This window comes from Micropterus dolomieu, linkage group LG18 (assembly GCF_021292245.1).
Source record: "Micropterus dolomieu isolate WLL.071019.BEF.003 ecotype Adirondacks linkage group LG18, ASM2129224v1, whole genome shotgun sequence".
NCBI classification, from domain to species: Eukaryota; Metazoa; Chordata; class Actinopteri; order Centrarchiformes; family Centrarchidae; genus Micropterus; species Micropterus dolomieu.
This window is the reverse complement of record NC_060167.1, coordinates 19,585,960-19,611,180: the sequence shown is the minus strand read 5'-3', so window position 1 is coordinate 19,611,180 and position 25,221 is coordinate 19,585,960. Positions and strand designations below refer to the sequence as shown.

The 25,221-nt window shown below is 39.5% G+C and overlaps 1 protein-coding gene and 1 long non-coding RNA gene across 15 annotated transcripts in view; one reads left to right on the top strand and one right to left on the bottom strand.

Moving 5' to 3' along the window:
* Window positions 1–25,221, top strand: part of cadpsb (Ca2+-dependent activator protein for secretion b) — a 66,399-nt gene that overhangs the window by 27,050 nt on the left and 14,128 nt on the right. For 4 of the 13 annotated variants that reach the window (XM_046076148.1, XM_046076146.1, XM_046076141.1 and 1 more), the window contains exons 4-18: window positions 565–645; window positions 965–1,198; window positions 2,851–2,972; window positions 6,769–6,880; window positions 7,883–8,022; window positions 8,419–8,485; window positions 8,675–8,783; window positions 9,080–9,292; window positions 15,636–15,772; window positions 15,877–16,064; window positions 16,876–16,977; window positions 17,084–17,147; window positions 17,248–17,404; window positions 22,231–22,319; window positions 24,481–24,489. In XM_046076148.1, the coding sequence (XP_045932104.1) occupies window positions 565–645; window positions 965–1,198; window positions 2,851–2,972; window positions 6,769–6,880; window positions 7,883–8,022; window positions 8,419–8,485; window positions 8,675–8,783; window positions 9,080–9,292; window positions 15,636–15,772; window positions 15,877–16,064; window positions 16,876–16,977; window positions 17,084–17,147; window positions 17,248–17,404; window positions 22,231–22,319; window positions 24,481–24,489 (1,824 nt within the window). Of the gene's footprint in view, window positions 1–564; window positions 646–964; window positions 1,199–2,850; window positions 2,973–6,768; window positions 6,881–7,882; window positions 8,023–8,418; window positions 8,486–8,674; window positions 8,784–9,079; window positions 9,293–15,635; window positions 15,773–15,876; window positions 16,065–16,875; window positions 16,978–17,083; window positions 17,148–17,247; window positions 17,405–18,573; window positions 18,643–22,212; window positions 22,320–24,480; window positions 24,490–25,221 lie in introns of all 13 variants that reach the window. The other 9 variants (XM_046076147.1, XM_046076140.1, XM_046076144.1 and 6 more) reach the window with 6 other exon arrangements.
* On the bottom strand, window positions 8,975–23,327 carry LOC123987347. Of its 2 annotated transcripts, XR_006829101.1 has the most exons (4): window positions 23,200–23,327; window positions 20,440–20,551; window positions 20,249–20,353; window positions 8,975–9,290 (listed from the first exon to the last, which is right to left on the bottom strand). It is a non-coding gene; the product is annotated as an uncharacterized LOC123987347 (long non-coding RNA). The 2 variants fall into 2 exon arrangements; XR_006829100.1 differs by lacking the exon at window positions 8,975–9,290 and having other exon boundaries at window positions 20,165–20,353.

Sequence of the window (25,221 nt, the reverse complement as noted above, 5' to 3'; positions counted from 1 at the left end):
GTGTTAACTGCATGCCCGCAAGCATGCATGTATATTGTCATGTACGTGAAACAAAATGGGTACCCACTCTTAAAAACCCTGCTCTGTAGCACTTCTAGCGGTCAAAAACTTCACTGGGTGCCTTTAATTTCATGAATGAAGATGACAATAACAATGTTCATGACAACAACGACATCACAGATTTTCCTTTACTTAGTAATTTATCTGCACTGTTTTAAAACCATTGAGGTGACTAGTCAGGAGGACAGGATGTCCATCCATTCGTCATTTATACCTGCTCTTCTCTGTGCAGGTCACAAGGAGGTTGGCCCTGGATAAATGGTCAGGAAATATATTTATTTAACATGTAATTTTCAATACTAAAAAAACCCTAAATGTATCATTACACGTTATCAACAATAAATGTAAATGTGTGCCACATTAAAGGATATCTTGGATTTCTCATCTTTCATGGTAAGATAAATGATGCATGGAGATGTAGGAGATCTTTGACCCTGACCACTGCCTTATTTAAAAGGTATTTGTGGACTTCACTGACCTGCTCCTCTCCTTTTATGTCAACAGTTGGACAACCTGGACGAGCAGGCTGCACAGATCAGAAGAGAGCTGGATGGTCGTCTTCAGATGGCGGACCAGATTGCCAGGGTGAGTCAGACTCAGCGGGGGATTGTTTTTAATGTGCTTTGTTATGTAGGTCACATGTCACTAATGGTGTAACTTGTGTAAACATCATAGTGGGAGCTTCCTCCCACAGTTATAAATATTGTACTATTTCAAAGGATGTATTTTTACACATTTTACTATATTTTATTTACGCTAAATTAGGCATTGATCATCTGAAAAAGAGACAGTCAGACAAATCTTGCTTCTAGCATGCTTTTAGCATATTGGAAAATCATTTATTTACCTCTTTGTCAACCTTCATCAAGATTTTGATTGTTTACTGGGTCTGTCTCGTCAACAGGGTGGTAAGTTCCCCAAATTTGTGTCTAAAGAGATGGAGGCCATGTACATCGAGGAGCTCAAGTCCTCGGTGAATCAGCTGATGGCCAATCTGGAGAGCATGCCCGTTTCCAAGGGAGGGGAGTTCAAACTCCAAAAGCTGAAACGGGGACACAACACCTCCATCATCGACATGGGCCAAGAGGACGAGAACACGCTGTCCAAGTCCGATGTGGTTCTGTCCTTCACTTTGGAGGTATAGTGCATTGGGAAGGAGGCTAGATGTGAATGTTTAATCAAATGTGAGTGAAATCCACCTTGCGTTACAAAGTGATCAATTTGATATACATTTCTCAGGATTTCTAACTATAGCTGGAAGTGGCAAACATTTTCTCATTAAAATATCTAAACTCAAAACTACATCTACCTAAACCAGAACTCATAAATCAGAGCTGTCGTCGACTACTTGTCTGCTTGAAACTAAGTATAGAAAGCAGCAGACTTGTTCAGGGGGTTGAACAGAAGCTATGTGAAGAACACACACACACACACACACACACACACACACACACACACACAAACCGTTTTACCTGCTCTTTAAAGGGGAATGTGACTCATATTTTTATCATCTTGTCTGAGTTAAGCTATCACCACCGAACAGGGAGCAGTCGCACCTCTTTCCTTATAATGCAGTGCCATTTCAGAATCAGGAAGTACATAATGTGCAAAGAATATGACCCTGTTTTTCTTATCCTTCGCACAGAAGTGGGCACGACTCTGAATGCAGAAGTTATTAGCACAACAGCAGCAATTAGCTATTTGTGTGAGGTAATTCCACAGTGCTTTGGTAAAGGCTCATTTTTCAAGTCTGTTTACTTTCCAAGTGGTTGGCTGCAGCAGCTGCCAGAAATCCCTCAGCAACAAACTGGGAGACTCTTTAGAGGATCTACTTGGAATCAGCCTTAATAAAGAACAAATCCTTCAGCATTTTTTTTTTTATCCCTGTAGGGTAAAAACATGGAAATATTAGTATGGCGATCACGTTCAGAGATACTTCGTGATTTTTGTAGTAATTTTTACAGTACTTTTGGAGAGTGAAAAAATCTTTCTATTTCAATCATGTTATAAATGCAGCACTTTATTTTAGATCAGCTATAAATGAATATTGCCTATATTCTCATTTAACTAGTTCTTATAGTTTTTTGATAGACTTCCATTTGCATCAAAATTCATGTCATGATTTTTTAATGTGTGCCAACATGCTCTTGGTGTGAGAGACCTGGGTTTGATTCCAACCGTGACATCCACCAATGTGTCCCTGAGCAAGACACTTAACCCCTAGTCGCTCCAGAGGAGTGCGGCCCCTGACATATATAGCAATTGTAAGTCGCTTTGGATAAAAGCGCCAGCTAAATTACTCTCTTCCAACATGAAAAATTTAGTGGATCTGGTGGATGCTTTCATTCAAAGTAGATGTATTATTCTGACACCACATATTTCTGCCTTTGGTTGTCCCACTAGGAATTTACAGCTACAATATAAGAGATACCCCTGGCAGTGTTTGTACTATATTGTATTCACTGAGCGATTAAAGACTACGTATAAGATTTGATGTGGTAGATTATGCCTGCAAGCAGTTTCGATGATAGAGAGTTGTACTTAACAGGAAGGGTGGTTGTAATCTTTATGTGCTGTGGTAGAAAATCCACCTAAATCTACATTTTAGTAATATGTGGGCACCGGCTACAAGTGTAAATAGTGATTGTAGCTGGCAAAGCAATTTTAAAATATCTATCACACTGGAAGGATTTGCTGCCTGCTCATGTGACTTTTTGCTCTATGACTTCTTCCAAGAGATGAATCACTCACTCCGTCTGTAACCTTCACTGTGGTGTCTGTGCTTCCTAGGTGGTGATCATGGAAGTGCAGGGGCTGAAGTCTCTGGCTCCGAACAGGATTGTCTACTGCACCATGGAGGTAGAGGGAGGCGAGAAGCTCCAGACTGATCAAGCAGAAGCATCCAAGCCAACGTAAGAGCCTGAATGTATGCCATGCATGTGCACATCATCTGAGTGTAAATTATTTTCCACACCACACAGTTGAGGTGGTTTGGGCGTCTGCTAAAGATGCCTCCTGGAAGCCTCCCTAGGGAGGTGTTCCAGGCAGGTCCAGCTGCGAGGAGGCCTCGGGGAAGACCCAAGACTAGGTGGAGAGACTATATCTCCACACTAGCCTGGGAATCATTTTAGTTATCTGTACATAAAATGTCACAATCAAATGCATCAGCTGGCTAAGTTTAGAGTCATATTGAATCATATTTTCAAAAAGTCCCCCAAATTTTTCTATGTTTATGTTTCATGGTGGTCCATTTATGTTTGTGTTTGGTAGCCATAGTTAAATACAAATCGGACCTTTAAAACATGAAAAGGAAATTATTAACAGGTATTGCCAGCAGTCCCACTTCAATCAAGAGTAACAGACACAAATATTTCAGCTGATGCCTTCCTCCGTGAGCAGGCAGGGCAAATTTTTTAGAACATATGTGAGACCATTCCTTACATACCTACATAATGTCATTTTATCCACAGTCTGTGACTGTGTATAAATTACTACTGGCAGTAACTTACAGGCTCTAGACAAAGAAGGCTTTTTAATTATTTATTTCAACCAAAGTGAAAATGTAATTTCAATCTTTTTAACTATCTTTTCAATAATTTAAAACTGTTCATTTTAAACTTGTACTATTGAGATCCTGTCCCATTATTTTTTTGATCTTTGGTGCCTCCTGTGGATTTGCTTAAGACGCCCTGACTAAACCTTACTTGCAAGAAAAAGCAGTAAGCTTACATTGCCAAATTTTCCTGAATGTCAGTGTATTCTTGGATGTAGGAAGGCATATCCAGTGCTCTTGCTTGTGTGCTATGAAGCATCATTCCCTCTCAAAGGCACTTTGCATGCGAGACACCGTATTTTAAAAGAAATGGGACTGTGCAGTTAAGCAAAACCTCAATTTGCTTCTTTTTTCCTCTTGAAAAGTATCAATTATTTGGTCCAGATCAGCAGAATCTGCTCTTGCTATCAGAATAGTGAACATGCACTTAATTAATTATAGGTTTTCGGTATATATATTTTGGTGTAGTATTGGGATGAGCCTTGACAGCAGACCCCCTAAACTAAAGCAACTTTAGTCATTCATGATTCACAGCTGAACAAAAAACCCTTTTTGACTAGATTTCTGACTGAACCGATCAAGGTGTGAAAAGTAATTGTGTAATCCCACAGTTTCTCAAATATGAAATGAAATGGCATAGTTTGTAAATTGCCATCTTTCCTTTCAAAGTCTGAACAGTTTGCACGTATCCTAAAATATTTTATTACCTCACATCTTGACCAGATTCATAACAATACTGGTGTCCTGCTGAAGGCAAATATATCTTCTACTAAATATATCTACCTTTTTTCTCATCTATTGAACCAGTATTGCACAGCACAGGATACAAGAGAAAATGACCATGAAACATTCATGCAAATTCATGCTATTTTAGGGCCCAAATGTCTTCCTCTGATCTCCCTAATTCAAGAGCCATTTTATGAAGAGAGTGTGAGAGAGATGGAGGGACATGAATGAGAGAAGGGATTAGAGGAGAACAAGGCGTGGGTTATGCATGTGTATGTGTGTGTCTGCGTGTGTGCACCGGTACCCACATGTGTACACGGAAAAAACATGCAGAAACACACATGAGATTGATGTATTAGTGTATATAAACTACTGCAGGTTATTTGCATACAGTAATTGCTTGTATTTGGTAACTGTGTGCTCAGGCTTACTATTGTGATTTTACACTTTACTTTGATAAATTGATTAAGGGGTTGAAATTGCTAACGTTGCAAAGACAATTATTTCTATTGTCTAGTAATTCTGCTCTTTTTTTCCCATTTGACCCACTTGAGCAGACACAGTTATATATGATATATTTTGGAGAAATAGCTGTAGGACCACAGCACTGTCACATCCGTTAATAGACCTTAGATTGATCCACAAGGTCACCTTCATGCCAGTACAATGCTTCCATCTGAAATCAACACAGCTCAGCACTAGCTCGTCACCGTCCATCACAGTCCGTCATGAGCGCTTTGTGCACGTTAGAACTGCAACATCTTTGTGTACATTAAATTGCAATTAATTACGAATGTTAGAAATGGTTACAAGAAAAACAGCTTTCCAAGGCTGGAAATTGACACCATGTCCATGTACCACACTAAAGAGAGAGAATTCAGGCATTTCTATTATGTTGCTAGGGCTGCACAAGGCAGCATAACATGTTGGCAGCCCCACATGGCAGCAAGAAGTAACAAAAGCCCGTATATATGTTGCGTAACAGGATTACAATGAACTGCATTTTCCATGTGGGTTTTGTTTGGTTTAATCCTTTGGGCTCGTGGAGGTGTAGCTGGTGGTGAGGTTTAGTCATTATTAGTTTGCTCTTACAGGATAGGTACATTAGGTAGATAGGTATATTTTACTTGAGTCTATTGTAAAACAATGTTCGCATATGTACATTGAACTGTGGACAGTGGATATTGTCCCCCATTGGCGGCATGTAAGTCAAAGCAGACTTTCACTGCCGGCTTCCTCTGGTAACCTCCGTGTTTCACGCCACAATGCTATGAAATGTAGGTTTAAAAAAGGTCGAAATGTCAAAGGTCAAAGCTCAAAATGCCCACGAGAGTGGCAGCCCTAAGCCCTCACAGACTGTGAGTCTGTTAGTGTGGACATTGGGATTGGGCCGTACGAGCTGAAACTACAGGGGGAGGGCTGAGCAATACTATCGGACTATCGCCTCAGTTCGGGTCTCCACCATGTTTCCTCCAGGTGCTTTGGTTTCTTCCCCAAGTATAAAAATATGCAGGTCAGGTGCACTGGAGACCTTTAACTGCCTCTCCGTGTGAATATGAGCTTGAATGTCTTCCATCTAGCATGCTGTCTGCTTAAAATGTGAAATTTTTTATTTATTTATTTGTGTTTTGTCTGTTTTTGTATGTTATTACATTTGATTGTACATTCATTTATTTTATTTTCTCACTTTCTTTTTTATGCTAAAACAACTTTGACTCATCTTTGTGTTTAAAAGATGCTATATAAGTAAATTATCTTGTTTTTGAGATATGCCAGCGAGAAATACAATACACTTGACAGCAGAAGTTAATTTTAGCCAGTCTGTAGCATCTCTCTGCCACTCTCTGTAGCAGACCCACAAAATTGGCTTGGCTGATAAGATAGGTGTTTTGTTATATAAAAATCTTGCCAAGTGCAGCTTTAAAGACGTCTGGTGTATAAATAGCAGGAATGCATTTAGGAAAATAACAGTGCGACAAAATAAAGTGTGTGTGTTTATCTTCTGTGGTTTTATCCTGACTTGGACATATTGTAGATCTGTGACTCTGCAGTATTTCTTCTTTTATAAAAGACAGTTCCCCATGATCTGTCTTTCTGTGGTAAAAACGATATACTGTGCTGTCTGTGTGTGTGTGAGCGTCTCTCCTAACGTAAAGGATCTCAAAACAGGAATTTTATTCCTTTGATATCTGTGTAATTTGCTTTACACAGCAATCAATCCCAGTAATTTTATTTGATGTTGTTTACTGACTTTTTCTGTGATTTCAGTTGAAAAATGAAAGGAAGGAAGTGAAATCGCTCTTCCAGGTGTTAGCTTTTATTGACAAAAAAGCGATTCAATGATTGCTGGAGATGAAGTCATTGTGTGGGAAGACTATCGTGCTGCCATGGAAGTTAACCTCTAGAGTGTCTTTTGTTGTGTCTTACAGTTGGGGGACCCAAGGGGACTTCACCACCACACACCCTCTGCCTGCTGTCAAGGTGAAACTGTTTACAGAGAGCACAGGTGTGCTGGCACTGGAGGACAAAGAACTGGGCAGGGTAACAATTCTGTTTGTTTTATTTTTACCAACACATAAATACTCTGATTTCAACACAGCCATGAGAACACTGCAATCAGGACTCACATGTCACGTAAATGAACACCAAACCTAGAAATACAGACAGAGCCAGTCTCACAAGAATTTTCTAAAATTCTCTCTACTCTGTCACTGTGTGGTTTTATTAAGTCTCCAGTGTACCGTAACTTGAATGTGATTCAGACATAACCTTTTGAATTTTTTTGCAAGTTAAACATGAGAAAGAGGTTTTTGAGATTACAAAATTTTTTGCACTTACGAAAAAAACTCAGCTCTAGTCTCACTGAATTTTTATTTGAGCATTTTCGCAAGTACTGGAAGAGGGAACAACACATTATGTGTGTGCTTGTGCAAACACTTCTCATTTTGATACTTTCACATTATGCTTGTGTTTGACCAGTACCCAATTGAATTGTTCTGCTGTACTTCTCTCAGAAGATAAAAGCGGGCTGACTTTTCCCATTTTTAACACCAGATTTCCAATCTTTCAACATTATTTCAAATGCAGAGAGAGCCGAAACATTCATCAGTTCTCCACCCTGCACTTTCCTGAGGCGTAAATGTGTATGGTTACTGTGATGGATGGTTAATGAAGGTGGCGTTGCTGGTTTGCAGTCAAGCAGTGCCGCCTCAGACGTCCCTGTAGCGGCAGTGACCTTGGCTGTGACAAGGCTCTTTGAACTCTCACTGCAGTTGCGTTGGCAGGAAGGCAGGCTTCCTCAAAGCTCTTTAACTCAGTAAAGAGAGATTAGGCCTCCTCTTTGGGGAGGCAGAGCAAAGCACTGTTCTACTTCTCTACCCTGACTCTCTTGATTCTTTCCCGTTCAAAAAATGTGAAACACAAACACACATAATCACCAGCCCTTGCAAACACACCGATTGGTGTTGCTGTATGTTGCACAGGATGAGATCAATCACTGATAATTATGAATAAGTTCTGGCTGTCTTTTTCATTTGAGCACAGGTTGTCCTCCACCCAACTCCTAACAGCCCCAAGCAGTCCGAACTCCATAAGATGACTGTGACTAAGGCATGCCCTGACCAAGATCTGAAGATCAAACTGGCCATACGTATGGACAAACCACAAAACATGAAACACTGTGGGTAAGAGATACGTTGCCAAATAGCCATGTTTTTTCCTGTATGCCTTTCATTTTTCCTTGTTTTTCCTCCAGCCCTCTCAGCTCCTTGGCCTCATTTCTAGTCACCTACCATGGAAAAACAGTTGGAGGTATACTACTCCCCCTGGTGGATACCAGTGTGTAGTTTGCCAAAAAACTCAAAATATTGAAGACAACCTGAATCATGTTTCATTTATATAACCATTATGCTATTCATCTAAAGAATGTTGTTCAACTATTCTCAATTCTATAGCAAACCACATCTTGTATATCAAATCTAATGAACTGTTTGTGTGCACTAGGTATGTGCACCAATCAGTTTTTGTTGTGACATGTGGACTGGGTTTTGTTTCCTTGTGTGTGGACAATGTTTTGACAGATACCTGTGGGCTTTTGGGAAGAATGTTTGGAAGCGCTGGAAGAAGCGGTTCTTTGTTCTTGTGCAGGTGGGTCATTGTAAAAATAAAAACGTTTCCCTTTAAACTACTGAGTCATAATATCAACATCTCCAGAATGAAAGGTTGCACGTATTGGTATTGTTTATATGCAGATATGCAGGAAAAGAGGAAATGTGTTGACTCTTAATTTGGTCATTGAAATTTCCCAAGATCATAACAGCATCCTTTGTGTTGTAGGTGAGTCAGTATACATTCGCCATGTGCAGCTACAGAGAGAAAAAGTCAGAACCGCAGGAGCTTCTCCAGCTGGATGGGTATACTGTGGACTACAGTGACCCCCAGCCAGGTGAGAAGGCACACCTTTACATGGTATAACTACTGTAAAGCACTTACCACATGTTCTTTTTTTTAAATTTGGTTTATTTTTATTAGGGACCAATACATCTAACATAGATAAACTGAAAACAGCAATCCAATGTGTGTACCATAGTGTTTTTAGCAATTTCCAGCACCTGGCCCTAGAAGGGCTTTTAAAGAAATAAAACATTAAAACAGTAATGAAAGAAAAAATAAAATACAATATGATGATGACATTACAATATAACACAAGATAAAAGGAGCTTTAACATCCTGTTGTCTCAGGCTTGGATGGTGGCAGGGCCTTCTTCAATGCAGTGAAGGAAGGCGACACTGTGATGTTTGCCAGCGATGATGAGCAGGACCGCATCTTGTGGGTCCAGGCCATGTATCGCGCCACTGGCCAGTCCCACAAGCCTGTCCCGCCCACTCAGGTCCAGAAGCTTAACTCCAAAGGGGGTGCCTCAGCCCAAATGGATGCTCCCATTTCTCAGTTCTGTAAGTAGCCCGAAGCACAACACGGTCACTTATGCAGAAAGCAGTTTTCATCCACAAAGCAGTGAAAGCTCTAACCCATAATGTTTCACGCCATGCGCTCCCCACTGCAGTCACAAAATGTGCTGGTAGAACTAACACACAAGCACGCACACACGCCTTGATCTCACAGATCCCTTCAGCATCTGATGGACTTCCACTCATTTTCACCACTCCCACAGTGTTTAAAGGTGCAATTCCATGCTATTCCATCAGTCTGTTCACAAGGAACAACCAACTCTGAAAAATAATTTATCATACAGCAGCAGGACATGGCGTGCGCACTTTCTTTCAAAAAATAAATAGGTCACCACACATAACATTTGAACATTCAAGCCTGCTGGGGTTGAATTTAGACTGACAGTGCAGGGTGTGCTGCTCCTGTCCTAACCATAGGCCTCTTTTAATCCAGTCGTAGCTTTAGAGGGCAGCTGTAAAGGCAGCCAGGGTTCTGAGACAGTTTCTCAGATGGTTCGCTTGTCACTGAATGGGTTAAGCCAGACAACATGTCTTAAGTTTTAATCAATCTGTCGCTGTACTTGCACCTCTAAGCAGCCCACAGGTCAGGTAGCAAAGTGAAGGTAAGAGTGTCTACAGTAGTGTGGCATCTGTACCAACTTCTGTTGTAACCGTCTCTTGTGTCTCCCCTCATTAAAGAAGGGAAAATTATATGATTATATTATATTTTTTATTTATTTTTCACCATAAATTCTGCCAGCAACATTTTTCTTCACATGATCTTTATATACTCAAGTTGGGTTTGACCTATGCTGTCAGTCGCTTACTTACTTTAGAGAAATTAGAGTATATTTGCCCATAACAACACTAACATAGACCTTTCTGAGCTACTGAACTTCACATACTTTTTTACAAATCCACAATAATAGATCCTGCTATTCAGAAAAACATGACTTTTTGTGTGCATCTTTTGACTCCATAGTTTAAGAATGATTGATTTTCTCAACTCAAACAATGAACAATGTCTTTATTTCTTTCCTAGATGAAATGTAAAAAAATAATTGGCATTATTTACTAAGACTAAAAAATAGGCCCCCAGTGTTATAGTAATAATAATAGTATAGTAATAATTTTAAAAAGCCCCAGGTTTATTTCACTATCTGTTAATCAAATTGTTGGAGTAAAACTATAAAGACATGAATTGGATCAGTTACTCAGAATCCTATCACATAAATTCTATGTTGTTTCTCCATTGGTTTCTTTGTCCAGTATGTGATCGTTCTTGTGGTTAGTTGACTCCTCTGATGCCAGCTGTTGCCATTCAAAGCCTCCTCACAGTGGCACAGACCTCCTCCCCCCTCCCTGAAACATTGTGGCACACCACGCGTACATGTTTCACCCCCTGGTGGTCTTGAATGGCACTGGGACCATAACATAATACAGCCTCCTGACTCTGCTGCAGTGGACTGATCAAAAACAAGTCCTATGAAGGTTCTGAGTGATCGCCACAAGTTTTAAATCTGTATTTCTTCCCCAGTCAGACAGTTTCATACTAGAATGTGACTTAATACAGATCACATCTGGAAGTTTTCTAATAAATGTCGAAAAGATTATTGTGGTGGAATTTATAATATAATTTGCATAATAGGCTGTACAGACAATTATACAAATTATAATATGTTTATCCAAAGAAGGCTTAAAGGGTTACTCCATTTTGTGTTTCACTTTCGTAATGTTTAGGAACTTGTGAGAGATAGCTTAAAAAAAAAGGGGGGTCAATAATAAAGAGGGAAATAGCTGACTCAGTCTCTAGTGTGGGCCAAACCAAAAAAACACTCCTCCTTCCCATGATGCAACTCGATAGCGTTTTTCTCTAGCATTTCGTTAGACCCCCAATGCCTGGAGTTAGTTAATACTCTACACACTCTACTATACTACCACACAGACATAAAACACATATTGATATTATTCAGTTTGACTTCCAGAGGAGATGATTAGCTTCGATGTACATTGCAAAGAAATGTCCATAAAGCCGTTTAGAAAAAAGCCACTTCAGAACTTGCGGAAGAAGAATAACATTTTTAAGTTTTCCGCAGTATCAAGGTAATCCAGTTATAGTTGTTTGTACATACATGGGTACATTGCAACAATACGGCTATTAGCTAATTTGGCATATTTTTAAAGGTGCCAATTTTCCAAAACATAAATAAAGGCAAAAAAACCCTCAAACTGGAGCCGACCAGATAGCACATTTTATGAGTTTTGTCATCATATTGGTTCCCAAATGTGTTGATGTGTTCATTATTGACTTATTCCAACTGACTTAATTTCATTCTGAGCTGATTAACAAAAAATTTAAATAAAGTAGAAGGACAAGCAGCTCTGCACGCTTAAAAAAACTCAGAGATCCACACTAAAATAAAAGAACATCGCTCTTGACGGACTTTAAATTACAGAAGGACCAGTGAATTCCCTGAAAAACAGTAGTTCATTCTCGTTGTAATTACTGCTGGGATTGTGGGTGAAAAATTACCCATGTACTGTGTTCTCCAGACGGGATTAAAATCACTGACCAGTGCAGGTAATGTTAAAATCACCCTACCTCCTCTAGAGAAATAAAGCCAATCCGAATGGGACTTGACAAACTTTGTCTGAAATCAGTGGAGTACTCCTTTAAAGCATCTTTAAATTTCATCAACAGTGTCGCCACTTGATTTATTTCAACCTTTCCAGGACCTTCATAGTCTCTGTCCTTTTAAAAAAGACACAGGCATCTTTTGCACATAAAACTGACTTGGGGTTTACTTTATCGGGGAAGTGTATGTGTTTGCCAATGTCCCTTTTAAAAGTAAGCCTTCTGTTTGATCTGCGGTTATACAGAGTGACAGTACTTAACGTGTAGCTCTTGACTCCTTAAGTACTTGTCCGTAATCCAGAATAAATAAACTGCAGTGGAGTGATGAGGATTGTAAATTCTCTCTTCCTCCCTCTGTCTCTCTCTGTCTCCCTCTGTCTCTCTCTGTCTCTCTCTCTCTCTCTCTCTCTCTGTCTTTCTGTTACTCTCTCTTTTATATGCCTCAACATGTGTTGTCAAGTTCACATATCCTCACATGTACTCTCACACACCACCGCCCACAAACTCTCATGTTGGTATAGGTTGTTGTTTTTGAGTTGTGTTTTCTTCTTCATGCTTTGCCTGTACCCTTCTTGAGTAATGCAGCTGCTAGGTCAGGGTCTCTCGTGATTGCTCTCCTCCAGCCTTGTTGCTAGTCTTTATGTTATTCTGGTTTGTCCCTTCTTACCCTGCTGTCTTCTAGCTGGACTCAAGGGTAAGTGCTTCCCTGTAGCCGGCACAGCTCAGATAATCCCCGCTGATTATCTGACAAATGCAACGTTCTTTCTCTCTTCTTTCCCTGTTCTCCTTTTTCACGTCTCGCCTCATGTCTTAGATATTAGTTGATAACTTTTTGTTTTTGACAACCTCAATTCGAGGATCAAAGTATAAGCATCCATTCGTGCCAGTATAGGATGCATGTATTTTATTCTAAGAACTTATTATTTGACTCAGTAATGGTAAAAGTTGATATTATAGTTGTTACTGCATAATTGCCTTCTCTCTTAATTCATATTGGTGACTGGATCCCTCAGAGTAAAGCAATATGATGATAAAACGCGACATAAGTTATGAGAAAGATTTAATGTGTACAATAATTTTTATATAAATTTGAAGACCTGGTGCAAACTGGTGGTTATTTTATAGCAGTTAAATGAAACCTAGAACATATCAGATGCTTATATAAATGTGTTCAAAGATAGAAGTGTAGATAAAGTGTGAATGATGATGGCAGTCTGTGATGTTATTTTTAAAAATATATTTCATGCATGAGTGAAATTTGTTTTGACACTTCCTAAGTGTTGATCATGCTTTACCTCAGAGGGCTCAAATGCTTTTAGTTCTTTTTCTTTGAACTTTTCTTGATGAGAGTTGGCAAATATGTATGCGGAGTATTCTGAATGCCAAAGACAAGGAGTAGCTAATGCCGCCTCTTCTTACGATAAAATACTCCGGACTCCCCTCATTCCTCCTACGGTAGACGGGCCTGTAGAAAGAGGCTAGACCCGGTGTTACACCTCCAGCAAGGAGAGATCTCATTTTGATTTCTTTTGACTGCCCTTTGTTTGCCTGAATAGGAGAACACCTGTGTCATGTGTCCATACTTTTGTACAAATACAGGAGTTTTCATTCATTTCCCCCATCTCCCAGAGAATGATACAGTTTTGCCTCTGTCGGCTTCATGCTATTTACCCATGTACTTGCACCAAATTGTATTGCTACCCTATTAGAGATCTCCGGTAGTGGTATGCCTGTTAGTGTGCTCTGTAGAGATCATGAATACACTGCAACATATTCAAGTATTGTCAACTTGCAAATGCGTAGAGAAAAAAAAAAGGAATGCCAAAAAAAGAGAGAAAAAAATGCAAATTTGAAAATGGGTCAGCAGATGTGCATGACATTTAAAAGCTCAATGAAAAGTCACACTGTTCTCCAGCATGTGATAATTTATATATGTATGCAAAAGTACTCGCCTATTCACTTTGGGAATTTGGTCATTTTATTTATGGTTGAAGTCATTATAATTATTGTAATGTTACTGTAATATTGAGTGTATTCTGGACTTAAACTCCATTTCCTCATTTAATCCAACCAAAGGAGATGTAGCCCACTCACTATGTGTCATAGCCCAACCCCAGGCACCTTGTGTTCACTCTGTGGATGTTTTCTCACTATCTCAACACTGATCCACCACATCACTTCCTGTCTAACTTGGTGCTGAGTGAATCTTCTTCTGGCAGTCATCTCTTTTGTCCAGTAGTTGTTTGACCACTGTCTTATTGTCCCATTAAAAGGTAGTCTTACCCATCAACTCCTCCTCCATTCAGTCACTGTCTTCTCATCCAGCACTGGGTTCACATCTATTGCCATTGACTGTCTTCTCTCAGTGTTTCTAGCCCTCACATGTTAACTGTCCTCCTCTTTTACATACTTATTGTGCCTGTCTTGTCCCTCTTCCTCGAACAATCTCTTATTTTGATGGTCCACATTTTACTTTTTGTCTCACAGGTTTTCCTTCTCAGAATAGAGTAAAAATAAGAACATTTCCCAAAGTATACCTTATTATTTTTCTTTTTCTTTAATAAAGCAAAGCAAATTTCAGTGAATGTTTAGCACTCGCATTACACTTGTTCCCTTTCCCTCTCACTGACCTGGAGGTTGACAGATGTCACTTTTGCTCTGTTCGGTACCCCGGCCCTGCCCAGCCAAGATCAGGCCACTTCCCATCCCCACCCCCGAATCATCATCACTCATGTCAGTGTATCATAGACATGACACCTGTCACTCACACCGAGGACATGACTGCATCTCTCATCTATTTTGAATCATCCTTGTCCCCATCATTTTGTCTCTGACAGCTGTATTATTTACCCAGCTCAAGAAATTATGGGCAGTTTAGTTAGTAGATGTTATCTATGAGTAAAAAATGGATTATTCCATCAATGTTTTGCTCATCCATATTTACTGAGTTTCATTATAGTTTCTTTATGTGTTTTTTTTTTTTTTTTTTTTTTTTTACACAAGTTGATGTTACTAATGTTCTTTCTTCATTGAATTTCACAAAGCAGGTTTTTATTAAAGTCTAAAAAAATGTTCTCTTGATACAGAGAAGGTTAATGGCAAAATTTATGAAGTAAGACAAACAAAAGAAAATCTGAAAGAGTATGACTTTCAAGGATCCATAACTGGAGAAAAATATGCAAATCTCCAGACTAGCTTTTTTCTTGAATAAGCACTTTATACTGTATCATTAAAGTGTGTTCAGATTAATTATTCTTTTGCCGTATTTCTGTCTTTTTTATTAGCACACGTCCCAATATTTGTCAGGACCTGAGTGACATTAAACAATCGCGAATGGCAGAATCTATTGAATACATTAAGAAGAATGCATCCAATTCTATCTAACCAGCACTTTTTCAAACATGTTTTGGATATTTAAAGATTTATTTCCCCTGCAAAACATCAGGGAATGTGACATACCAAGACGCATGCATGCACATACAATAGAAGATCGATAGAATCTCATCCACCAATACTTCAAATCTCTTTACGCTGTCTGACAGAATGCAAGTTGACAATGTAAGCTGTAAGTGTTTATAATTTGCCCTTAGAAGTAGCACAATAAAAAAATCCTTGGTGTTTCTGTGTCGTGACGAAGACTTGCTGTTTGCCTGTGCCTCACTGATGCCCTCTCCTCTGAACCGTATTCTTTTCCCTGTGCCGTTGGCTGGATAGATGCTGACAGAGCTCAGAAACATGGCATGGATGAGTTTATCTCCGCTAACCCCTGTAGCTTTGACCACGCCTCCCTTTTTGAGATGGTGCAGCGACTCACGTTGGACCACAGGCTCAGTGACACCTTCTGCTGCTTGGTGAGTCCGTTATATCATTACCACATGAGACATTTATGGCGGTGGGGTGTTTTTGATAGCTGATATGCAGTAATGCAATCCCTGTCTGTGTTCACATTGTGCAGGGGTGGTTTAGCCCAGGCCAGGTGTTTGTCTTGGATGAGTACTGTGCCAGGAACGGAGTTCGAGGTTGTCACAGACATCTGTGTTACCTGCGTGACCTACTGGAAAGAGCAGAAAGTGGGGCTATTATTGACCCCACTCTTCTTCACTACAGCTTCGCTTTTTGTGCCTCCCATGTCCATGGGAACAGGTGTGCCCTAATCCCTTCTTGTTTGTGCTTTGTAAGTGACATTGATGAACAGAATTTGAAAACACATTAAGAACACATCTCATCTGAAACAAATATGAAATGTATTCCTTTAGGCAAACTGAACCGGCTGTACAGAGTAGGTGGGCACACTATATTTCCATAAACAGTGGACAAGAACAGAATAGAAAAGTCAGCCTGTTTGGAAGCATCCTTTTTTTGTCTTCCATTTATGTAAATGTGCCATATTTATGTTTGTTTGTTTTTATGTTATTTTTAAGATTAAGTTTTGCAGCTTTTTGTGTTACATGTTCTGTTGTTAACCAAGTGCATATCTCTACATATTTCTTTGTTTTCTACCATTTTTGTTTTATTTTCTCTCTGTCCTTTGTTGCCATAGTCTCTTACTGTCCATATTATTCATCCTCCCATGCGTCCATTAAAGTCAGAGAGGGCAGCAATTACTGGGGTCCGCTAGGCTATGAGGCCCTAATGTCCCCAAAGAGCTGCCAAAGCCCAGATCCAGGCACTGCCTCTAAACGAACAGGCGTATTCAAGTTTAGAAAGAGAAAGGATTCCAAAATGCCACTCTTTCAAGGACAAAAAAGGTGAGACACTGTCATTTACTTTTATGCGTAAAACAAAGGGAACTCAAGAAACAAATCTCACACAATTTGCAGTCAGTTCCCTGGGAGCTGGAAGCTTTCAGCCAGTGTTTTGTTTTTGCTTCTGTTGGACTCAGATGAGCGGTTGCATAACTTGAACCTCTGCAGGGTTTCAGCTGGGTTAAAGTGTGTGGGTGTGATCCTCATAGGCCAGATGGGCTGAGCACAGTGAAGGTGGACGAGAAGGAGCGCTTTGAGGAAATCAAGGAGCGGTTGCGCGTGATATTGGAAAACCATATTGTAAATTTCAGGTGACTGCCAACTCAACAGCAGCACATTTCCTCAAGTCACAAAATAAGATGCATAATGGTATTTTCCCACTGTTATTATATTTTCTGTCCACATCATCTCTTGTAGATATTGTTTCCCCTTCGGTCGCCCAGAGGGAGCTCTGAAGGCCACTTTATCTTTGCTGGAGAGGGTTTGTGAAAATTTTTTAAAAAGCATTTTATACCCCATGAAACAACAACTGTGATCTAACCAAAACAGGTTACATAATTTCTCTATAATGTGGCCTGTAGGTCCTGATGAAGGACATTGTGACCCCAGTTCCACAAGAAGAAGTTAAAGGAGTGATCCGTAAATGTTTGGAGCAGGCCGCTCAGCTCAACTACCAGCGGATTCAAGAATATGCTAAAATTGAAGGTAACCAGAAACACACAACATCACGTAATGACTGCTGGAGTGAATGTGTTAATCATACTGGTCATTAAAATGTCAGCGTATGCAATGTACTCATTTTGTATTGTTTTATAGTGAAATGTGTGTGAAATAAAACAGAAAAACAGACACTGTTATTTCTTTACTTTCTCACGGTGAATTCATTTGGTATATGGTATATTTGTGTCCATATCCCAAATGATTTGTGGCAGTTTTGTCAGTCACTTTCTGTCTCTCAGTCCAATAACTCTCTCCTTTGTTTCAGGCCTGCTTTAGTTCTGTGCTGTTCTGTAGGTCAAGTTGGCTTATGTGTAGAGGTGTGTGAGTAAAAATGCATTCAAATCCAAAGCCCTGAAATCTATTGATGTGCTGATCTCTCTCATTTTGCCTTGACTATTCAAGCTGTGTAGTATCCCAGCCTCTGACATTTGATGATTGGACTGTGAGTTCAGCTTAACTGAATGTTGATGCACACTCCCCCTCTCCCACTATCTTACTGTAGCTCTTACCTCTCTGATTTCTGCCCCCCCTTTACACCCCTGCCTTGAAATACCAGCAGCTCTCCTGTCACTTCTGTCTTATGTTCTCACTGTCTGCTCTGCTTTTTGACCCCTCCTCTCTCACAGTTGTGGGCTTTGCCACAGTTATCATTTTACTTAACCTCTGTGACTATGTGATAAGTAGCTTTTAACCGAAGGAATGCTGGGATTGAATGCCTACAAACCAGCATCAGCCACCTGCATGTGCTTTGAGACATAACAACATGGCCTTTCTTTATTGGCATGGATTACATTTTGAAAATTACATCAATGACAAGACATTTTATAATGTCTTGTTCTCTCTTGCTGTGTCTTTTCTTCCAGTATACCCATTAAATGCATAGATAGATAATATACATATTTACATATAAAACTCTGATGTTGTTTATGCCTTGAAAGAAATCCCGCAGGGTGCTAAAGATACTAAGGATTCACACCTTACTATCTTGCCATGCTATGGGAATTTACTTCCCACTGTCCTTGTGAGGCTCCTCTTTCAAAATAAACCAAACATTTGGCTTTGTTACCGGGCCTCCTGCCCACCAGAATGTCATTTTCACCTGGACAGCCCTCTTCCCATCAGCCTCTGACCTCTAGCCTTCCCACCTCTGACCCCAGCCTCTTGCATGCACCAATCCTTTTTTATAGGGAAAAGGAGGGAAATGTTTGAGCACCCTGTCTTCTGCTTGGCGTCTCAAGTGATGGATTTAACCATCCGTGAGTACCTTCATCATCCTGTCCCCCAGTCTCTCTCCTTCTCCTCCTCCTTTTAAGCGCTCTGTCACCTCATCCCCCTCCTGCCACTTCTCTTTCTTCAGAGATGTTGCTCCTGCCATGCTTGTTTTTTTTCCCTGTGCCTTTTGTCTGTGAGAGTGAGATCTGAGCAGTGCCACTGAATCAGTCGGGGTCCTTGTTTTTTTTTAGTACCATCTGTTTGTGATGGACATGAATGAGCAGTCTGATCTGTAAGCTTCTTTCTTTTGGTTCCTTTGATTTGAATGCATTTTTACATTGCTTACATTGTTATCTCCTCCAGTCATTTGGTCTGACCCTGTATGTCAGTGGTGTGCTGTGCCGAACAGGTAGGCCTTTTTTCCCATCGTGACACCACAGATAGTGAAGGACCATCTGTCGACTGAGCTATTTTATGGGGAGGACAGGACAGGGTAGGATGTATGGATTTAACAGCTCCTGTGTGTGTATTAAGTCACTCAGTGTGTCCTGTCTATGATCCTGGCAGCTGTTTGTGTGTCTTACCTGTTTACGACAGTCTAAGCGTTGTCTGTTTGTTAACCAACATCTTATCACTATTTTAATTTCCAATTTTCCACAGGCTAATATTTCAGCGTTTCTGTTTTTTAATTGTATGTTTGTGACGTTTGTCTGTTGCCAAGAAACCTCACTCCCAGGAGCAGAAATCGTCCCAGCAGATTCTTTGAAAGGGTCATCCCTGAGCCCTCCCCCCCCCCCCCCTTCCTGGAACATGACAATAACCCTAGAACCGTGCTAATTCTAAACATCTCCTCTTTATCTTTTCTCTCCCTTTTTTCTCGCTGAAGTTGAGAAAGGTCAAAAGGATCAAAAGGATCCAGGTGAACCCATGTTTAGCCTGTGGTTTAGCCACAGTGCACACAAACACGTACATGCACACAGACCCAACCCCTCTCCTCTTCACACTCACATGTATTTTGTGATATCAAACATATGCATGCACAGAATTTACTTATAGCACATCTTCCATACAGTGTATTATGCAACTTGTAATATAAACACTCATTCAAGTTCTCAAATGTCTTGGCATGTGTTAAGCATATCTTTTTATAAATTAGACAGGAGATTGTATTGCTCTATATCTTTCCAGATATGGTTCAAGACTATTTAGATTGTTGTGGAAGTTGTATTTCCATTTAATATAGCTTTAGTCCACTGTTCTGCTCACAGAACAATTATGTGGTTAAGTGGTTGAATGTGGCTGAAGAATATATTTAAGCAACATTTTTGCAGAAAAAATAGAGTAATACAATCTCTTACAAAATGAACAAGTCACATATTTGCCTACATGTTGAAGTTAAAAAGGAAAAAGAGTGACATAAGCAACTTTTTAATGTAACCGTCATCATCAAATGGAACACACATCAGCATACATGTCAACAAAAGATCATACTTTTGATAATGGGATTGTATATGTACATGAGTTTTATTAATATCATATATTACTGTATATGGTCATACATTTAAATCAAAAGTCATTTTAGATACTTAAAGGGTCTATCTAACCATATTCCAAAGAAAGTAAACAAACAAACCCCCCAACTTTTCCTACCTTTGTGGTGTGTAGTCATGCAGATTGTTATGGTTTTATTGCACCTTACACTTCAACTACAGCTTAACTGTATTGTCCCCAAGGGGAAATTTGGCTCACAGTCAGCTGAAACATAGAACACACATTGATGTAAGCATATAATGCCAAACATAATAAAATGCATAATAAACAATATTTGCATGACTAAATACCTCAGAATTTTTATAGCTTGTTTGTCTGTTTCTTTTATGGTGCTGAACTGGCCCTTTAAGAGTCCACAGTAGTCACATTGGATATTGGTGTTCTGTATTTGAACAATGCAATCTAAAAAGAAAGTGCGCGTTAATAGATATATTATATAGTGTATAGCTTCTGATGCTTATAAAGACACAAAGGCCTGCTATGATTTTCCTCCAGACCATTTTTTCAGATCTGCTCACAGTGCTCCCCTTCACATGGCATTATGACCACAGAATATATATTTACTGTAATAAAAGTCCATGTGATCCATCCATTAATGAAATGTCCCCGTAGACAATGACTCAAGGATGATATCCACTCTTTACTGTAGATATCTCAGATTTCCCCTGATGATAAACTCTACATGAGGATTTAAAGTATAACCTAAATTCCTTTAATCTATTTTACAACCTGGACCCCAAAATAGATACCTGTTTTACATTTGGCTTGAATAGAAATACCTGAGGAATATTTGAGAAAATGCTGCTACTTAGTAAGATAATAGCAGAAGCAACAAAAGACCCCCAGTCAGAACTGCAGTCGAAAGATCACTACTGTTTCATGTAGAGTTACGTATATATGTGCTTTTGATTTCAGATTTATGTAGCCATTCAGCTCCATGTTCAAAGGACACGCTTGTCATTTCACATAGTCGTGCTGTTTGAATAATCCCATTTCATGACATGTCTTATCAGATCATTCTGTCAGCAAAGGCACAAGCAAGTGATTTGGAGCTTTTGCAAATTATAGACCAACGTTCATAAAATAGAAAGAGGGCCAAAGCAGTTTTTAGCACACAAAACTTTAGTTGATGGCAAATCCAACATCATCACACTGTAAAAATATTCACTAAAACACATCTGATGTCATTTATTCAAATGACTGGTAACTCGCTTCTTAACTTTTAAGATAACATCTGATTTAAAAGGAATAACACTCTTAAAGCAACTAATGGTCCAAACACATGATTCCTTTTGCATCAAAATGGATTTGAGTGCTTTTACCCACAAAATATACAACCTGCTTCAAGTAATTTTATGTAGTATTGTCTAGAAATTATATAAATAGATGCAATTCATTATAATTTGATAATGCACGGCTGAAAGATGACACAATGTCTATAAATGCCATTTGGGTAAATATATTTTGTTTTTAAAAAAATATGTGCACAGATATGGATTAAATTATTGTCTTTTTTTTTTTTTAACTAATTCCAGCAACATAAGTAGAATGTAAAAAGAAGTACAAAGTTTTAGTCTATTAGTATTAGATCTATATTTGGATATTATTTGAAAATATGTATAAGATGGAAAACTTTAAACAGAAGTAATGAATTATTTTTACAGTGTGTGTTCGTTGAGTGTTTTTCTTTAGCATGCCATGCGACAGATGGCTTATTCAGTTCCGCTTCACAATATGCATGTTTTTGATACCACATTGCACCTCCATCTCAACGCCACTATTCTTGTTCCTGATACTCTTCCAACATAAGTCTGATTATCCTACAAACACATCAGTTCTGTTGCTTTATGTCATGCAACCCAAAATGCATATAAGTGGGAACACACTTTACTTGTTATGGGGGTATGGTAGGTAAACATCACAGTGTAAACGCTGTGTTTATACTTTTATTAAGCGGTCGAAAATATAGACAGGAAAAATCTGAATAGTCATAAAAATCCCCCTGGAATCCTTCTCTGTGCTTGACTAACCACTCATCCCTCACCCTCATCCTTTTGTCTCAGAGAACGTAGGCCGCTTAGTCACGCCTGCCAAAAAGCTGGAGGAAACAATTCGCCTGGCGGAGTTAGTCATAGAGGTCCTCCAGCAGAACCAGGAACACCATGCGGAGGTGAGTGAGAACCCTCTCCTCCTCTCCTCCTCAAAACACTTTCCCTCTATACTCTCCCTCTTATCTCACTCCGCCCTACAACAGGGAGTTAGTCTTATTATCAGCCTTCTATAAATAAAGCTGCTTTCATCTATGATAACTGAAAAAAATAAAAACCCTTTCAAAGATGAATTTAATTTAGGAAAGCTCTAATTGGTGTTCGACAGACCATGGCTGCATTGAATCAGAGCACTATGTTTGAGCAGAGACTGTAAATTAGACAGAGAATGATATAATGTGTGCAGTTCTTCCCCCTAATCACAGTTCACAGCTCAGTGTTGCTACGTTACATAAGCCGTTGAAAGCGTTGGAAAATTGTAATATTTAATTCATGGTAGTCCAGAATAAACAGAAGGGAGGAAGGCAAACAGAATGTAAAACAATAATTCAGGCTAATACACTTCACTCGCAGCTGCTGTGCGCTCTTAATATTGTGAAGTTTCCCTTTTGGCAGAATTAGAAGACAAAATAGCTGGTGGTGGATGAAGTACTCAGATCTTTTACTTGAGTACCAATACAACAATGTACTGAATCACCATTAGAAGTCCTACCTAAGTAGAACTACAAAAGTAGAAAATGTCCCCTGTGAATGATATATGAATATATATTGCATTAGGAGATTGTTGAAGGTGGGTTAAGTGATTCTAATCCAATATGTCTTTTTCTCAAATTCAGCGAATATCTCTTCACTTTAGCTGTCCGTTCTGTGCGGCTGGGGTGTTCACCGCCCTGGCTCTGTAAATGGGAAACAGTGACTCTGGCCGATCCACACAACACTATTCCTGCCGCAATTTGTTCCAGGAAACATTAAATGACTTGCTCATTCAGACATTCTGCTTACTTTCTAGTTCTTCAAGACAGACTGTTGTTGTGATGTTAGCTATAGTAGCAGGAGAGTTGGATTTCTCTAGAATCGCTTACCCCACCTGTTAATATTGATGCATCAATGAGAGACAATAACGTGAGAAGATTAATGGGGCCTGCTTCACCTTTTTGTATGTTATTACTAGATTTAATTTAATCTAGTTTTTGTTATTATTTATATTTGAAATTATGAATAACTCCACCTCTTCACCATTCCAAACAGTTATTCAAATGAAACCTGAGAACTTTAGAGAGTATTCACATCCACAACATGCTTTTTGTGAGGGTTTACAAGCAAAAAATATTAGAACGCACTGGTTTAATTTATAATTATTTTTATATTTTATGATTTTATAAGTGTTTTTTGTATGTAAAATGTAACTAGCTGTCAGATAAACTAACTGTAGCTGTTAATGTAGTAAAAAGTACATTCCCCTCTGAAATGTAGTAGATAAAATATAAAGTAGCATAAATGTAATTTCTCAAGTTAAGTACCTCATATTTATACTTGAGTAAATGTACTTTCTTTCTTTCCACCACTGAAAATAGTGTCCTCATTACATCCTGTTTGCTGCTTTAAACATTGAGCTGATAGGAAAGCATGATGAGTATGTGTAGTTGTGTAGAACTGAAGGTGATCCAGTATGATCTCAGAATATCCAGATAAAGCAGATTTATTGTATCTCTCTGAATATGCTTGACAGGCGGCAGTCACAAGTTCTGGAGATCAATCGGTACAGTATTTTTATTTCTTTTTCCTCTTCAGTCCCCATCACGACCCCCCTTGTTTGGCATGTGCGCCACTATGGCAAGAGGCACCTTTCTAGGCAGAGAATCATAGACACTGTAGCAATGGGTGGGTTTGTAGGCACAGATGTGAGAGCAAACTTGTTTAAAAATGAAAAGGCACTGTAGCTTGCGCAACATAAATGTGATCATAAAGCATGTTCATCGGGCCATAAAGAGGTTTCCTTTCTCTCCAAGCATGCTGAACCAGTAAATTTCCCAAAGTATGCTCCATGTGAACCGTTGAAGTTTGATCCACCATAAACATTTGTTTCCCCTCCATCCAACAATTAATTTCACAGTCCACACTTGTTCAAGCATTACTTCCCCAGCTTCTCCTCTTCCATCTCTCTCTGCTGTCTATTCTTAGTTAAAAACCCTTTAAGAAGAAGAAAATGCCTCAAAAATACATTATTGTTCTGTACATCTTCCTGTGTTCTCACTGTCATATGATTGGTGACTGTTCAAGCAGGGAAAAGAGGTATGTAGTAAAGTTGAATGGGAAACTCCCATAATGCTCTGTGCATGTCCAGTAGATGATGCCAAGTCTACTCCCCCCTCAGCATCAGTACACTCCCTCAGGAATTGTCCCTTGACACGCCTGCTTTGAAACAGCACAATAGTCTGTCTGATTGAACACCCGGTCGTCCTTAGAGCTCTCAGGGTCCTGTATGCGTCCCTTAACTCCTGTCAAAGGTTGGAGGCCACTCTGCCTGCCGACCTTTGAGCGTTTCCCCCCTCCCTCACCTGTTGGAAGCTTTTAAAGTCCTCCCCTTTAACCTCCCCCGTCCACCAAAAGAGATATCTCTCCTTGAATGTGATGGAGAAGAGCTTTGTTTGCTGCCTGTTTCTTTAACACTAGAACTGTCAAGCTTTTTAAATGTTTGATAGTGGGCAGGTAAGTAGACAGGTAAGTAAGGTGTTGACTGCCACTGTGGTGGTTGAGCCAAAATGGGAATATAACTGAAAAACTGTAAAATAAAGCATGCAGCATAACTTGGAAAGATCAAGCTTCACTTATTGAACTTGGCAACATATTAGTCTGAATGATAAGCAAATAAGCCAAGCCAAGACTGCCAGCAAAGCAACTATTGTACTTCTGCTGTCAAAGGGCGCGGAAGTCCTGACTGTGCTAGAAAACGGTCGGCTGAATCTCAGACTTACTTAACTAATTGGAGCAAACACACCCCAACACTAGATATGCTGCGTGCTG